Source organism: Scyliorhinus canicula, chromosome 10 (genome assembly GCF_902713615.1).
Source record: "Scyliorhinus canicula chromosome 10, sScyCan1.1, whole genome shotgun sequence".
NCBI lineage: Eukaryota > Metazoa > Chordata > Chondrichthyes > Carcharhiniformes > Scyliorhinidae > Scyliorhinus > Scyliorhinus canicula.
The window spans coordinates 109,440,308-109,457,646 of NC_052155.1; the positions used below are offsets into that span (position 1 = coordinate 109,440,308).

Genomic DNA, 17,339 nt, shown 5'->3' on the forward strand with positions numbered 1-17,339 from the left:
TGACCATTGTCAGGCAGAACATTCATCCTGGTCAACCCATCGGTTGCCAGTTAACCAATCGAACCAACTCCCTAAAATGCTGGTTCCAAAGATCCACTCAGTGCTGCGGAGTCTGGCTTCTTCTCTCCAAAATACAAAACCTTGGAAGACAGTGCTGGGCAAGCAGGTTGTTTCGCTTGGAGTCTTTTGCTTAAAGGCACATCCCAATTATGGTTTCACAGACCAAAATCATAAAATAAAAGAAATGGCAACAAAGGAAATAAAGAGGAAGGACTGTTAGTTTTTTTGCTGCAGCCAAAGTGGCGGAAGTAAAATTTTCCTCTAATGCGGCGCCTTCTGTTTAGGTTAAATGTATGGATGTTTTGGGAGGTGAAACATGATTCTGTGCATTTGAATTCAGCTGGATATTTTCACTGCTGCCAGCTGACACCATTTCCTTCATGGTATAAAGTGCGCTGACTATGTCAAACTGATAGTTTCAGTTTACTTTGTTTCAGAAGACTCCATGGGCGCGATTCTCCGAGGCCGCGCCGGAGCGACCTCGCCGTCGTGAATTCCGTCGAGTTTCACGACGGCGCGAAACGGCCCCGATCGCGATCGATTCTGGCCCCGGGAATGGGCTCGCATCGGGGCTGTGTGGAACACGGGGGGCGTGTCGTAAAATGCGCGTCGTCAGTGCACGATGCCTGAATGACGCTGCGCCGCGTCTTAAAAGGCGTGATCCGCGCACGGAAAGACCCACAGCAGAAGAGGGAAGAACATGGCAGAGCCATGGAGGGCCGCCCCGAGGTTCCGTGATATGGACCTGGAGACCCTCCTCGATGAGGTGGAGCAACGCAGGGGCATCCTCTGCCCAAGACGAGGGCATCGCCACCCTTCTAGCGCTGTGCGATGGGCCTGGCGTGAGGTGGGCACGGCAGTCAGTGCTGTAGGGCAGACCCCTCGATCCGGGGAGCAGTGTCGAAAGAAGCTCCACGACCTCACCAGGGCCTCCCCCCTCATGTCTCTCATCACTGCACCCGGGCATGAGGGGGAGGGGGGGAGGGGGGGCGAGAGTGAGTGGAGGGGGTTGAACAACGTTGTAAACAGACCCACATGAGCGCTGCGACCCCCTGGAGAGATGATATGGTGTGGCTCCAACTTTCCCCCCACTCAGCCCTGATGACACCCGCCTAATTGTGATGCTTTATCCATGCCCCCCCCCCCCCCCCCACAGGACAAGACTGCGCACAACAACCGGGGTCGTAATAGAACCGGAGGGGGTTCGCCCGTGCTGCACACCTACCAGGGGGGTGATGAGGACCTTGCTGTGGGATCTGCCACCCGGGAGGTCGCGCAATGCGAGGTTGGAGGCGCAGAAGCAAGTGAGACAACCCTGTATGCCGCCCCTCCCCCCCGCAGGAGCCCATCCTCTCTCCCCTCACACTCTGCCCACTGGACCACCCATCCTCTCTCCCCTCACACTCTGCCCACTGGACCACCCATCCTCTCTCCCCTCACACTCTGCCCACTGGACCACCCATCCTCTCTCCCCTCACACTCTGCCCACTGGACCACCCATCCTCTCTCCCCTCACACTCTGCCCACTGGACCACCGTACACCCAGCCCAGCGTATCATTCTGTTCCCCAGGGCCAGCCGACGAACGTCCAGGGCCGTCTTGTGCCATACAGAGCCGACTATCTGTAACGACACCTGCACCTAGGGTCGCACGCCAGAGGGTGGCGGAGGTCGGCCAGGAGGGCCATCCTCCAAATCCGGAACTCTGGAGGGGGACGTAGAGGATGGACAGCGACGACTATCATGGTTGTGCGTTGCCTGAAGGTCGGGCCGCGAGACAGGACAGGACGGGGTCTGTGGACCTAGACGCACAGAGAACGGTGACGCAGTCAACGGACTCACCCACTGCTGAACTGTACAAGGGCCGCGTTCGCCCTGCGCCAGCTCATGAGTGGGACCAGGACACAACGGACGTACTGACGGACGAGGACCTAGAGCTTGTGGCACTGCTGTTTCCCACACCATCCACCATCCCAGAGACACTCACCTCGGTTGGGCAATTAAGTGATGAGGCTCCTGGGTCACGGTCTGGTGTGCACCACAGAGCCGAGCCGGTACAGCAGATGAAGTTCGGAGCAGCCAAGGGGCTGGACGGTCGGAGGACAGCCCAGGCCCAGCATCCAACAGCCCAGACGGTTCCCGGGTTCCTGGATTTACTTGACCCACCCGGACTCCCAATGCATTTTGAAAGCTAGGGACACAATGACGGGAAGAGGGCCATCTTCCAGCAGCTGCAGATGCAGTTGGAGGGTCCATCCGCGTCCAGGAGCAGGGAGTGGTGCCACTCATCGCAGCCACCCAGGCCGACACCGCACGGGTGGCGTCCGCGGTCAAGGCAATGGGTGAAACGGTTTTGGCCATGGGTCAGGTTCTGCAGGGCGTTGGGCTTCATGTGCACACGTCATCCATGGCCCAGGAGGGGGCTGCCCTCTCACAGGCAGCAATGCGCCAGAGCCAACATGACATTGCCGGCGCGCTACGGGCCCTGGCTGAGTCTCACCAGGTCATGGCCCAGTCCCAGCAGTCCATGGCCCAGTCCCAGCAGGCCATGGCCCAGTCCCAGCAGTCCATGGCCCAGTCCCAGCAGGCCATGGCCCAGTCCCAGCAGTCAGTTGCGGAGAGCATCGACCGCCTGACGCACGTGCTGGATGGCGTCGCGCACTCACAGGTTGAAGTCACGCAGTCCCTGGCGGGAATGTCTCACTCCCTGGACTCCGTCTCTGCGAACATTCGGACTCTGGTCGATACTGTTGCAGGCCTCCAGGACTGGCTGCTCCAGGTGTCAGTGGGGCGACGGGGCACCTCCCCGATCGCACCTCCGTCCCACAGTGAGCCCCGGGGCCACCTGGTGCCCCGAAGGAGGAGGAGGTTTCGGGGCACGTCCCATTAACTCCATCACGGGGCGTCCCTGAGCGCTCGGCCTCCCTCCATCCCGTCCCTGGCACATCCAGTGGGCAGCGGGCAGAGAAAGGTGGCACCAAGTCATCCAACGCGCCTGCCCATCAAGGCCAGGTTGCCCCAGGAAATGAATGCCAACAGAGAGCCATGTCACAGGGCGTGATTCTCAGCAGTCCGCCTCCACTCCCGCTGTACCATCTGGGGATTGACCTAGAAGTAGGGGTAGGGCCCGTAAGGCAAGGAAGTTGGACATCGAGGTGGTGGGGGTTGTGTGCTGTCCGTGTGCATGACTGACGATGCAAGTGATAGTGTTCAGCGATCTCCTCCCACACGATGCGTGAACCTTGCGGACACCAACGCGTCGTGTGTCCGCTGTCCTCGACGGTGCCGTCGTGCAGCCTCCTGGACATTACCAGCACCCGGGTCGAGTCTGCGTCCTGCGCCCCACGCCACACCGTACTGCACGCCATCCTCCTCCACCTCCTTCTCCTCATCCTCCTCCTCCTCCTCATCGTTAGTGTTAGCACTGCTGCCATCGGCTACTCCCTCCGACTCCTCCACCAGGGCATCTCCCCTCAGCATAGCAATGTTGCGCAGCGCACAGCAGACCACAACTATGCGACCCTGTCGGGCCGGTACTGCAGGGCCCCTCCGGAGCGGTCCAGGCATCTGAATCTCATCTTCAGCAGGCCGAAGCACCGCTCCACCATACCCCTGGTTGCTGCATGGGCCTCGTTATATAGGGTCTCCGCATTGGTCTGAGGCCTCTGAATCGGCGTCATCAGCCAAGACCTCAACGGCTAACCCCTGTTGCCCAGCAACCAGCCTCGCAGCCGGGGGGGGGCCTCTCGGATATTGCGGGGAGGGGGCGCCTCTCGGATATTGCGGGGATGAACGGCTGCCCAAGAATGTAGGTGTCATGCACACTCCCGGGGAACCTTGCGCACATGCGCATGATCCACATGTGGGGGTCACAGACCACCTGGATGTTCATGGAGTATGTGCCCTTCATAGATATCATAGAATTTACAGTGCAGAAGGAGGCCATTCGGCCCATCGAGTCTGCACCGGCTCTTGGAAAGAGCACCCTACCCAAGGTCAACACCTCCACGTTATCCCCATAACCCAGTAACCCCACCCAACACTAAGGGCAATTTTGGACACCAAAGGCAATTTATTATGGCCAATCCACCTAACCTGCACATCTTTGGACTGTGGGAGGAAACCGGAGCACCCGGAGGGAACCCACGCACACACGGGGAGAACGTGCAGACTCCGCACAGACAGTGACCCAAGCCGGAATCGAACCTGGGACCCTGGAGCTGTGAAGTAATTGTGCTATCCACAAGGCTAACTATGTTAGCGAACACTTCCCAGTTGCCTGCAGGCAGGCGCATGGGGACATGAACACCATCAAACACATCCTGGACCATCAGTATCCCGGCCACCTTGGCGAATCCAGGGGCTCGTGCTTCCTGATGTGCTCGGTCCTCGGGGAATGTAATGTAACGGTCCGCGATGGCGAACAGGGCGTCGGTCACGTCTCGGATGCACCTGTGGGCCGATGTCTGTGATATCCCAGATAGGTCCCCACTCGGAGCCTGAAAGGAACGAGTAGCGTAGAAGTTTAGGGCCACCGTCACCTTGACGGATACCGGTATGGCGTGTCCTCCTCCCGTTCCACGTGATGCGAGGTGCCCCACAAGGTGGCAGATATGTGCGACCGTCTCCCTGCTGAACCGTAGTCTCCTCCTGCATGTGAGGTCCGGTTGGGCTTTGAACAACATTCGGCCATGGTACATCCTAGGCTTTGATGTCCGCCTGTGGCGCCCTGGCTCCACCATCAGTGGCTCCTCCTCCTCCCCCCCCCCCCCCCCCCCCCCCCCCATCCACTTCGACATCAGTGCCCGCATCCTGTGCCTTCCTCAGTGTTTGGGCGTCAATGTTCCCCTCGGCATCCCCCTGAACATACCGGCCATGTGCGCCTGCGTGGCGACGATGGGCCACTCCGCGGCCATCCCCTCTGCTGCAGCAGCAGCCCCTGCATCTGCATCCACTGTGGGCTGTCGCAGTCGACGCTGCTGGATGGCTAACTGCAGTGTAGCGGCTCCAACCACTGCGGTTAACATCACTGTCTGGTTGGCACACATGGTGACCTACAGAAGGGTGGTGGGGGGCAGAGAAACGACATGTTACACGAAGGTTCTTCGACACCTCGACAGCCGGCTGCCATGGGATACCTGTGTGCCCCAGTGGCCCGGTCGCGCTGCTGACATGCGGCCAGCCTAACTCCTGGTCACTGTCTGCGTCCAACGGTCAGTTAACAACATCCTCACCGTTGCGTCAATGGGCTCTGCCCATCAGCCACACGACAACCTGCGGGCGTGTCCTCATCACCGTCCTACCATGGCAGGGTGGCTGACATGTGGCATCCGCGGATTGACGACCCCCTCCACACCCTCCCTCTCCCCCCTCCCACCTCCACTCCCTCCCTCTCCCCCCTCCTACCTCCACACCCTCCCTCTCCCCCTACCACCTCCACTCCCTCCCTCTCCCTCCCACCTCCACTCCCTCCCTCTCCCCCCTCCCACCTCCACACCATCACTCTCCCCTCCCACCTCCACTCCCTCCCTCTCCCCCCTCCCACCTCCACACCCTCCCTCTCCCCCCTACCACCTCCACTCCCTCCCTCTCCCCCCTCCCACCTCCACTCCCTCCCTCTCCCACCTCCACTCCTCCCTCTCCCCCTCCCACCTCCACTCCCTCCCTCCCCCTCCCACCTCCACTCCCTCCCTCTCCCCCTCCCACCTCCACTCCCTCCCTCCCCCCTCCCACCTCCACACCATCCCTCTCCCACCTCCACTCCCTCCCTCTCCCCCTCCCACCTCCACACCATCCCTCTCCCCCTCCCACCTCCACTCCCTCCCTCTCCCCCTCCCACCTCCACTCCCTCCCTCCCCCCTCCCACCTCCACTCCCTCCCTCTCCCCTCCCACCTCCACTCCCTCCCTCTCCCCCTCCCACCTCCACTCCCTCCCTCTCCCCCCTCCCACCTCCACACCATCCCTCTCCCCCCTCCCACCTCCACACCATCCCTCTCCCCCCTCCACTCCCTCCCTCACCCCCCTCCCACCTCCACTCCCTCCCTCCCCCCCTCCCACCTCCACTCCCTCACTCTCCCAAATCCACTTCATCCCTCTCCCACCTCCACTCCCTCCATCTCTCCCCCCCCCCCCCCCATTGTTAGCCGCAGCGTTCTCGGGGAAGCCTTCCCCAGTCTGCGGGTACTCTGGACAGTCCACTCACCTCCTCAGCGATCAACGTCAGCCAGCACGACTGGCTCACAACTATAAAAAGCAGGTGTGAACGGCGACGGCGTGATCTGGGGTCACGCCATCGGGACTTCGGCGCATCCGGGCCGGTGAATAGCGAGGGTACCGGAGAATCGCCATTTTGGATGTCTCGTGCGATTCTCCGGCTTGCGCCGCTCGGAACCCGACAGGACCGATTTCGTCTGTTGGGAGAATCGCGGGAGCGCGTCGGACCGGCGTTGCGTCTAAAAGTGGCGCGGCCCGCGATTCTCCCAACTGGCGCGGCCTCGGAGAATCGCGTCCCATATTTCTGGAAACCAAACAGATATCAAAGTGCACCATCACATGTACCTTTACGGAATTACACAGCCAATTTTATTTATTTGAATACACCAAAGGTCAAAAGACGAAAAACATATGTTTTAATGAACTCATAGTTAGCATTCCAAAATTCAGGATTATAAAATAGAATTCTGACATTAGTTCAAATTTTAATAGTACCATACCACCCCTCCCCATCAGAGCAGGCAGGACAGAATTGGGGGTTTAAATTGTAAAAAATGGATAACCCAGTCCTAAGGTGCCTACAAAAGCAAAACACTATGGTTGCTAAGTAAAGAAGCTTTGTTTGTTCCCATTTCTTCTATTTTATTTTATTATTTTTGGTCTGTGGACCGATAATCAGGATGTCCTTTAAGGAGAAGACTCAAAGTTGAAGCAGCCTGCTTTCAGGACCTTGTGCTCCTAAGTTTGGAGAGGAGAGGCCAACTCTTCAGCACCAAATTAATCTTAGAACTGGTTTTGAGGAAGTCAGCTCGATTGCATATCTGCGAACCAATGGGTTGGACAGGGACAGTGTTCTGCCTGACAACAGTCAGTGATTTGTTCCTGGGTGATGCTTTCTTGGAGAACTTGGCAGAACTGTTTAGACCTTGGAAGGAGATGGAACACACTCTTTTTTTCTCCCTCTCTCTCTTGCTTGCTGAAGTGGAAGAACTGCTTTTTTGTTCTAAAACCAGTGAGTGCCTGGCACATCTTTGCTGTAATCCTGAATCTACAGAGAAAGGAGACAACCTTGCCAGAGAAAACCTTCTCAAGCCTAGAAGGAAAAAATAGCAAAACAAAAGCCTGAACTTCAGAATGACATTGACTGGAAGGCATCCAGTGCATCAAAGATCCTTGATTCTTTTATTTTATCAATATTCCCTCTCTCTCACAAAACCCTTTCCCTTCTGTGTTGTATGTGTGTGTGCACAGAGAGTGGGAGTAGTTAGGAGGGGGGTTGGGAAAGGGGTTTTAGAGAATCAGTTACATTTTTCTGTCAGTTTAATTATAGTATTGTACATAATAAAAGGTTACTTGTGCTAAAGTTACAAACCTGGTGACTGCAGAATAGTAGATTCAACCAGTTATCTCGGGTATTTTAAATAAAATCTTATTTCACCTGTGTTGCGACTCAGGGTCTAATAGGATTAATAGTGCAATTGACTGTGCACTATCCCAGGATGTCGTGACAAGAGAGAAAAACAGAATTAAGATTTCAGATCAACAACTTTTCATCAGAACCATTCTGGCATAATCAGGGCAGCTTTGGGCACAGATGAGTCACCTGATCTGAAGTGACTGGCTGTAATTACAATATATAAATGAGGCTGCGTGCCTCAAGTTTTAGTTGTGATTTGGGTTTCATGGTTTTGGTGGGTTCCCCAGGGACCAACAGCTAAAAAGAAGCCGGACTGCCAGATCAAATAGGTATATGCTTTTCCAGCTGTCTGTGGGCCACATGGATCAGGAATGCGTCTCCCTGGTCCTTCTATGATTTTCCTCCCCCACACAATGCACTATCCAGAATTCTCATCACCTGCATGTTCTCGTCGCCTCCCATTATCTCCTTCCCCCATGATCTTCAGACGCACACCAGCTATGCTCACCATTGCCATCAGCCAAACTGACCTCTCACCCCTGCTCCCCAGGAGTGGTCCTCTCTCCTGCAATCTCTTCCACCCCATGATCTGATCTCCCTCATTTGCACACTGCTGTGCTCTGAACTCCATTCCCTTGCCCTCACAACTTCCCAATCTTCCTGATTCTCTTCAGCACAAGATTTCCTGCCAACTTCCAGCCTTGAGTATTGCTGGCTGTCAGGATGGAAATGGGATGAAAAGGTTTGAATACGTTCCTGCTGTCTGATTTGGCAGGGCATTTGTATTCCTGCCATTTCCAGAATTCTGCATGTTGACAGACCCTCTCCATCTCCCTGGTAAATATTAGGATCATGTAGCTCCAAACAGTAATTGCAATGGATAGAAACTAGTATTGTTAAATATTAATAAGCAATATGTATAAGTATACTTTTTATGAAAAAGTGTCATCTTATTATCAATAAAAATGATTGAAATTTATGTCGCTGTAAACATAAATATACATACAATGCGTGAAAATTATTGTCAGGGTTTTCATTAGAATATGAGTTGGTGACAGGAGCATGATGCCTGACTTGAATTCTGTCTATACTGTACGGGGTGGGATATTGTCATTGTGCTTAACTGCACAACTTGGTTCAGGAGGATATTTTCCTTTGTTTTAATCATTGCCATCAGTATTCAAACTGAATGCTACAAAGAAGAGTAGTTATTTTGGAAGTAGAAATGGAAACAGATGGTTGCTTCTTGATGCACTCATTTGTAGTTTAACTTCAAAAGTGTCAGGACATGCTAATGATATTGGCATTAAAATATTAATGGAATTGAATACAGTTTCTAAAAATCAGAAAGTGTATTCCTTTTAGGTGTCCACCATATAAACATTTTATGACATAGATTCTAGATTTGTTTTATTTTCTTTTTCGTCTTGAAATAACAGATTGTGAAGATGACATCATGTTTTTATCCCCAGAAGTCTTCGATAAGTTTAATACAATGGCCTTAATTGATGGGAAGAAGGACCATGTGAGCCTAACAGTAGATAATGTTCATTTGGAATATGGTGTTGTATATGAATACGATAGCACTGCTGGAACAAAGTGCCATGTTCTGGAGAAAATGAGTGAACCAACGGGGTTCTTCAACCTAACTGCAAAGGTATGATTCAAAGGACTAATGAGAACTCTGTGATTATACACGTGTACCTGAAATATAATGCTTTACAAACAAGAATAGGCTTATGAACAACTGATGTGAAGAATTGGAGAATCGAGGAATATTTGTTGGACGTAATCTACCCAAATGGATCCTGCAGCGTGCGAGATTAGCTGGATGTTTCCCAGAAACACCCCACTATCTAACGCCCATCCGGGTACATCGGAGGCCAGAGCGGGGAACTCCCCGGCGAGGCCGTATTTAGCCCCGTTTTTTGCACTTGTGGAGGGTTTGAATGTTTGTGGAAGGGGGAGCAATCAAGGGGGCTGCTTTGTCCTGGATGGTGCAGAGCTTCTTGAGTGTTGTTGGAGCTGCAGTCATCCAGGCAAGTGGAGAGTATTCCATTACACTCCTGACTTGAAATGAAAATGAAAATCGCTTATTGTCATGAGTAGGCTTCAATGAAGTTACTGTGAAAAGCCCCTAGTCGCCACATTCCGGCGCCTGTCCGGGGAGACGGACTTGTGCCTTGTCAATGGTGGACAAGCTTTGGGGGGGTCAGGAGGTGAGTTACTCGCCGTAGGATTCCTAGCCCTTGACCTGCCCTGGTAGCCACAGTATTAATATGGCTAGTCCAGTTCAGTTTCTGATCAATGGTAACCCCCAGAATGTTGATAGTGGGGACTCCACTCTAAGTGCTTCCAATTCTCATCCACAGCCCACCTCTCAGTTCGAACCCAACATGCTGCCTCATGTCACAGTGGCTGGGTGGACACGTGGTAGACCTGGAAGTGCGTGAAATCGCACGAGAAGATCGTCAGGCGCACATCCTGACATCATCAAGCACCGATGTGATATTTCAGTCAGCAGGCAGAAGTTAGAAGCATGCTTGTCGACTATAAAGCAAGCCATTAAGTCCATTAAGGAGTCAATTAAAAGTGATTTTACATGGCCTGCCCACTGTTCCAGTTGATGGGCAGTCCCATTAGCTAGGTGGCCATGACGATTTAGCTATAACCTCGATCCAGGTAGTAAGTGTCTGGGATGAAATAAAATTCAAAAAGATGTTGGGAACTGAGGTTTTCTGAATTCTGTTCATAGAATCTTCACAGAATCCCTACAGTGCAGAAGGAGGCCATTCGGCCCATTGAGTCTGCACAGACCCTCTGAAAGAGCACCCTACCTAATGCCCGTAACCTAACGTAACTTCTTTGGACATTAAGGAGCAATTCAGCATGGCCAATCCGCCTAACCCGCACATCATTGGACTGTGGGAACATCATCACATTTAATGTACAGATCTACAGCTCCGTGAGGTCTCTCCAGAGCAGCTGGCCACCTGAGGGAACTCATTAGAAGCATCAGCCTGCACCCTCCATTTTCTTGGCACCCACCCACTATCCCCCTAAACCTCCCCCCCCCCCCCCCCACCCCACCCCTCGTGGCAACACTGACCCTTTTTCAGTATGTGTTTCATGTTGGCGACCAGTTGGCCAACCAGTGTGAAATTGCGTTCCAGGCTCGATCATGGCCAGAAGTGTATTTTGTGTTTGCTTCCAGATCTGCTACATGCACATGCCTAATGGGTGCACAATTCAGGCCAATGTGGTTTACTGTACCTGTTAGAAAGAAATAACAAAAAGAAGGAAGGATGTACTGAAGAGAGATTTACAGAAAGATTCCATCACTGGAAAGAAATTACAAATGGAGAAATTTTAGAAAAACGTGGGAATAATGTGGAAGTGTTAGAAATTCATGTGGAATTGAGAAATTGCTGGACAGGATATAATTAGGTTTTAAAAGACTTTTATACTTTGGACTGCATCTTTAAATTTGGGTAAAGGAGGGATTTTCATCCTGATTTGCATTGGCACAATTATCAAAACCATACCTCAAGAAATCATCTTTATACTGCTTTTTTCCTGATTTAAAATTTTCCTTGTAGGCTGTTCACCAGAGGCCCACAGCTCTGTAGAGAGCGAAGACAAGCACTGCTCTGTCCTACCATGGACTGTCTTGTACAGCTCTCCAGATTCAGATGAGAGATCCTGGCCATTTTGTGTCTCTGGCCATCTCTTTGTAACAAAATGATCCATCTTCAAAGTCCTCTTGACTTGTTTGCGAGCAACCAGAAAATGGAAGATGTTCTCCTCCATGACCTTACACCAAAAGCACCTACGTACAGGACGCTTGGTGTCAAGTATACGTGCAGGGTGCGTGATAGGCTCACTGCTGCTGCTTATGGCCAGAAGACAGGACGCAGCCTCATTTCATTCTTCTTGAAAAGCTGGTGGCGGCTATTGGGCACTTGTCCCACGATCGGGACCACCGCGGGAATTATGCAATCGATCATTCCGCGACCATCCCAACACCCGCCCATGACCCACCCCGCGGGTCGCAATCTGCACTTTGAAAAACCCTGCATTAAATGGACAATTAATCCTCCAGGAACCAGTGTAAAATTATTCTCAGCTCCAGGTGCCTTGTTTCCTATTATTTTCCCAGCCAGGTAACTCCTGATCACAAAACTGATTTCAACAGTCAGGGTTACACTGTAGATTCTTTCCCTCCAACTCACTCGAGGTGAATCTACCAACCTCCTTTAAATCTTCACAAACTCGGGCAGTTCAGCTTCAGCCACAAGCTACCACCCATGGTGAACAATAGTTTCAGCATTTTCACTGCCTGTATCTCCTCTTCTCTGCTTTTTAGATGGCTGCAAACCACCTCAAACCAAACTGCTGTTTGTCTGTGATAATCGTGGATTTGTAGGGAAGCCTATAATCTGAAAAATGGCTGCGTCTTTCCTCTTTCACATGGCAATGTGAAACATATTCGGCTGGATTCTCTGTTTCTGAGACTAAACATTGACACCAGGGCAGCATTTGTGGAGTTCTATGAAAACAAAACTAGCACCTCACCTCGACCAATTCACCGATCGTTAAGGAACACAATTGATTCCATTGGAAAATGGTTCTCAGATTCACTGGGGTCAGGGTTAACACTCAAAAGGCTGACAAACTGCAGTCGCATATTTGCCCTCCACTCCCCACACACTTATCCCAGGCAGCAAGATGTCACTGGTTGTGCTGGAGTGTTGATGGGCCGGCTGGGGCCAAAGGGGACATAGGAGGGTCACCTGGGGGGTCACCCATACAACCCGTGACGCTGGTTCACAGTGGATAGTCAGCGGTTTGCGCAGCCACATGGCTGCCTGGCAGGCTGCAGCAATCGTGTTCCATCCCCGTCCACCCTGACCCCACAGCCCACCTCCTGGCCACCCTCCGCTCATCCTCCTGGCCCTGGCAGAAGACCCCCAGTCAGCTGCACAACTGTCAGCACACTATGGCAATGTTGGACACTTTCCATACCTCCTCTCTCCCCATCATCAACCACGGTGCCTGTTTCACAATTTATGAAAGTACAGGTGAACCTCGCCGTCGGAAATTCCCCCTGGTGGAGGCAGAGGATCGCGAAGGCCCTGAAGAATACCAGGTCAGGCCAGCTAATGATACGCCAATGTTGTTTGCTGTACATGCGGAGTGGAACGCATTGACGCCACTGTCGAGGCATCGGAGAATTGCGATTTGGCGTGAACCCGGCCCCAGTCACGATTTCGGCGTCAAAACCGATTCTCCACCCAATTGTGTTTCGTTATTCCAGCGTTGGCTGACGGAGAATCCCACCCTTTAGTTTTGTATATGGGTAGAAATGCCATTGAACTACCTTTGATCCCAACTCCTTTTCACCTTATAAGTAAATGGATAGTTGGAGTGAGCATCAAACTACAATTTATTACACAACATTTTTTTAACAGATCCTTGAATGTTTGGCTAAGAATGATGAGCAATTTGTGGAGCATTGCAGCAGACTAAGTTGCTTGGGTGAAGGGATGCCCACTGAACTGTACTCAAAATTCAGCATTATGCTTAGTGAAAAGCTTGAGCACATTAACCGAAGGATCACAAACTACAAGAAGGTAAGAAGATCTTTGAGGTGCTGAAATTTGAGAGAATGTAATTTTCATCTGCACAGCAGCAGATATCACATGAAGAATTTGATTAAAGCACAATTTAATGCTGATTATGTCTGTGCTTTAATCTACTAATCTCTTGTGATTCCAAGAACTCAATTGAATTGTGACAAAATTAGTTTGGTAAATATGGAGAAGCTTCCTGATGATGTGAATCATAATGCAGATAAAATAGTCATAGATTTCACTTAGTAGCACAGAACTTGAATAATGAGAAAAAGAGAGACATTTTGCTGAAGCATTTTGCCTTGCACTCATCAAAACAAATGCAAGAATTCCAAATTTCAAATGATCACAATTTGAACAATGGGAGAAAAGGGTGCTGATTGGTTGTCAGGTCAACCCTGATTTACCATGATGATGCCATGGAAAAAGCAACAGGGGACTTTTGGCTCCCCAAGCTCTGGGGTAATTTGAAAAGATGTCAGGTTTGAACACATTCCTTTCGTTTACAGAGGCTAGGTCACTGCATATGAAGTTTTGTTGCTTCTGGTAAGCAAAAATGAGCCATATTACAAGCTTGACTGAATATCTTAAACAAGTTATTAGCATAGCTATTAGCACATTCAGGATTGTTCGACAAGAGCTGCCCCATTATGAAATCACATCAAAGGCTAGACATTTTGTTTTGGGTTATGCAAGCGTGAACTAGTTAAGTACAGGCTGCACTCTGCCTATGATAAAGGAATATGCTGTTTGATTCAATCAACTAATCATTGGTTCCTGATAGGTAGGTTCCAGTATGTAATTTTCTAAGAAACTATCCTGAATTTACTCTGCAAATGTATTCTCCTGTCCACCGTTAGCAATTAGATTTGTCCAATCAATGTGAAGATTAAAGTCACACAGAATTATCGCAGTACCTTTCTTGCAAACCCCAACTATTTCCTGATGTATTCTGTCCTACTGTGTAGCTGCTAGGTGGCCTATAAACTATTCCCAATTTTGAATTCTTTCCTTTTCTATTTCTTATCTCACCCAAACTGATTGTACATCTTGATCCTCTGACCCACCATGATTTTAAATAGTTTTATCAAATTTCCTCCCAACCTTTTCTTATCCAAGGAAAGGAGTTCCAACTTCTCTAATCTTTCCACACAACTGAAGTTCCTCATTCCCGAGACCATTTTCCTGATTTTTTTTCTTCACTCTCTCCTTTTCTGAAGTGTGATGCCCAAGATTGAATGCAGTACTCCCAACTAAGGCCAAACTAGTGTTCTTTATAAATTTAACATAACTTCCTTAATTTAAATCTTTGAATTAATCTAACTTTTGCAAATTAACTATTTTCCTCAGATTTTTAAAATCTTTTTAATCTCTTTGAGGATACTGAATTCTCTCCTCTCACTGCTATTTCATTTGATAATCTTGGAGCCTTTCTTGTCTGTATACGTCCGTGTCATTGTATATGATACAATTAGCTACAGAGCCTCCGGGAGTCTTTGATGCAGTTTTCATGTATTCCATCATGTTATTTTTGTTAAAAGTGATGAGATTAATAACAATATAGTTTTTAATTGTAACATCAGTAAGTATAATTTGCGACTTTTTCAATATTTTTGATTTAGTTTTCACGGGTTCTGAAAAACCGAGCCTGGCCGACTTTCAAGCAAGCCAAGTCGAAGATTTCACCCTTGCACAGCAGTGATTTCTGTCCCACCAATTGCCATATAAATGTGATGGAAGTGTCATACCCTAAAAATGTTGCATCACTGGGCAGTGCATTTGGTGTACAATTGGACAGTCGGAAACAGTCAAGCAATGATATCGATGAGAAAAGCTTGGACCAGGGTAAGACCGCTGTTCTCATCTCTTATCGACTTTGCTGAAAATATATAATGCATGTTTGGGCTAGAGAATCCAAACCCGGCAGATGTGCAAGTTGCGTAATTATTTATTACCCAATCTTAAAAGTCCAGTGACGAGATTTTCCGTCCTGCCGCACCCGTTTTCCAGTGCGGCGCCGCCCGACCGGCAGTGGGATCTTCCATCCTGGGAGCCAGTCAATGGCGTTTCCCATTGTGGGCACCCCTATGCCATCAGGGAATCCACGGGCATGAGTGCGCTGCTGTCAAAACGGAGGATCCAGCCCAGTATGTTATCTGCAGTTGCTGTCTTCCCATCCAAAATTCTTGTTTACACAAATTCATTACACAATGATACTGCTGGAAACAGAATTGCCTACGTGGCAGAATCAAAGATAGAGTCAGTCAAATTAAGTGTTTCTATTGAAACAATTTATCTGATTTCAAAAGGAAAAACAGGTTATTTGTGAAGACATAATATTTAGGGTGGAATCTTGTGCCATTCCATATGGTGAGTTAATATAATAATCTTTATTAGTGTCACAAGTAGGCTTACATTAAGACTGCAATGAAGTTACTGTGAAAATCTCCTAGTCACCACACTACGTCGCCTGTTCGGGTACACGGAGGGAGAATTCAGAATATGCAATTCACCTAACAGCACGTCTTTCGGGACGAACTGGAGCACCTGGAGGAAACCCACGCAGACATGGGTAGGATGTGCAGACTCCATACAGACAGTGACCCAAGTCAGGAATCGAACCCTGGTCCCTGGCACTGTGAAGCAACAGTGCTAACCACTGTGCTACCGTGCTGCCCACAGTAGCAGGGAACATTTAATCACCAGAAGGTGGTGAGTGGGAACTTGCCCTGCAAAGAAAGAAGACAGTTAAGAGCTGAAGTCCCCTCTTTCTTGTTTGAGTCTTCAGGAACTCACAGTTCTTTATAATTTATGACATGTTGTCTTACACAGTTTTCTGCTCAAGAGAGAAAAAGACTGGTTGTGGGTGTCGTATGTCAGCTTGAAGATTTGTTTGTGCCACACCTTAGTGGTTCCAGAATCATACCTATGACTGGAAGTCGGATTCCTTCAGGCTACAATGGTGCTTGCACTGAGTCTTGAAATCATTTTAAACAATGGCTGCTTTGACTAACTCATTGCAGACTTCTCTGTTAAAACGCTATGCTTTTGGGTCACTAAAGTGCCAAATCTTGGCCTTTGATGGATTCTAAAGCTGATTATTTTGTTGTGTTTTCTCCTAATTACTTAATTTTCTCCTTTCTGAACAGGCTGGGATACCACGTGTGCAGTGGAGTCCATCTGGCCCTGGTGCTCTTGGAAACACGCTGCCCTTTTAAAAGGCCAAAATTATGTAAACTAGTTCTGGCCAAGAATAATTTTTTAGCTTGTCCCTGCTATTCCTTTGACTTTGAAATCCGTGGGTGTTCAAACTATCTCTAGAGTCCTCAGCTGCACAGTGGAATTTATTCCTTGTGCCCTCTGCTTCCAATTCCATTATGGAGCTTTGCTCATGCATTCCAGCTTTGTGTCTTTACTTAATAATAACAATCTTTATTGTCACAAGTTGGCTTACATTTAACACTTCAATGAAGTTACTGTGAAATGCCCCTAGTTGCCACTTTCTGGCGCCTTTTTGGGTACACTGAGGGAGAATTCAGAAAGTCCAAATTTCCTAATAGCATGGGCGGAATTCTCCGCTCCCGCGAAAAATCGGGAAGGCCGTCATGAACTCGGCCGAGATTCACGACGGCCTCGGAGACCGCTCCTCTCACCTTATTCACCCCCACCCGGGGGGTTAGGAGCGGCGCTCCGTAACTCTCGGCCGCCGGGCCTTGACGCTTGCGTCAAGACGGCGCGCCGAGAATGACGCGGCGGCGGCGCCTATGTGACGTCAGCCACGCATGCGCAGGTTGGCCAGCTCCAACCCGTGCATGCGCGGCTGACGTCACGATGGCTGACGGCTCAAACCCGCGCATGCGCGTTTGCCGTCTTCCCCTCCGCTGTCCCACAAGACGTGGCGGCTTGATCTTGCGGGGCGGCGGAGCGGAAATAGTGCGTCGCTTTGAGATGCCGGCCCGACAATCGGTGGGCACCGATCGCGGGCCAGTCCCCTCCCGAGCACCGCCGTGGTGCTC

The 17,339-nt window shown here is 50.3% G+C and overlaps 1 protein-coding gene across 1 annotated transcript in view; it reads left to right on the forward strand.

Moving 5' to 3' along the window:
* prex2 (phosphatidylinositol-3,4,5-trisphosphate-dependent Rac exchange factor 2) overlaps positions 1-17,339 on the forward strand; it is a 624,716-nt gene that overhangs the window by 298,993 nt on the left and 308,384 nt on the right. The window contains exons 15-17 of the mRNA XM_038808469.1: positions 9,163-9,347; positions 13,162-13,323; positions 14,946-15,168. Coding sequence (XP_038664397.1) covers positions 9,163-9,347; positions 13,162-13,323; positions 14,946-15,168 — 570 coding nt within the window. The remainder of the gene's footprint in view (positions 1-9,162; positions 9,348-13,161; positions 13,324-14,945; positions 15,169-17,339) is intronic.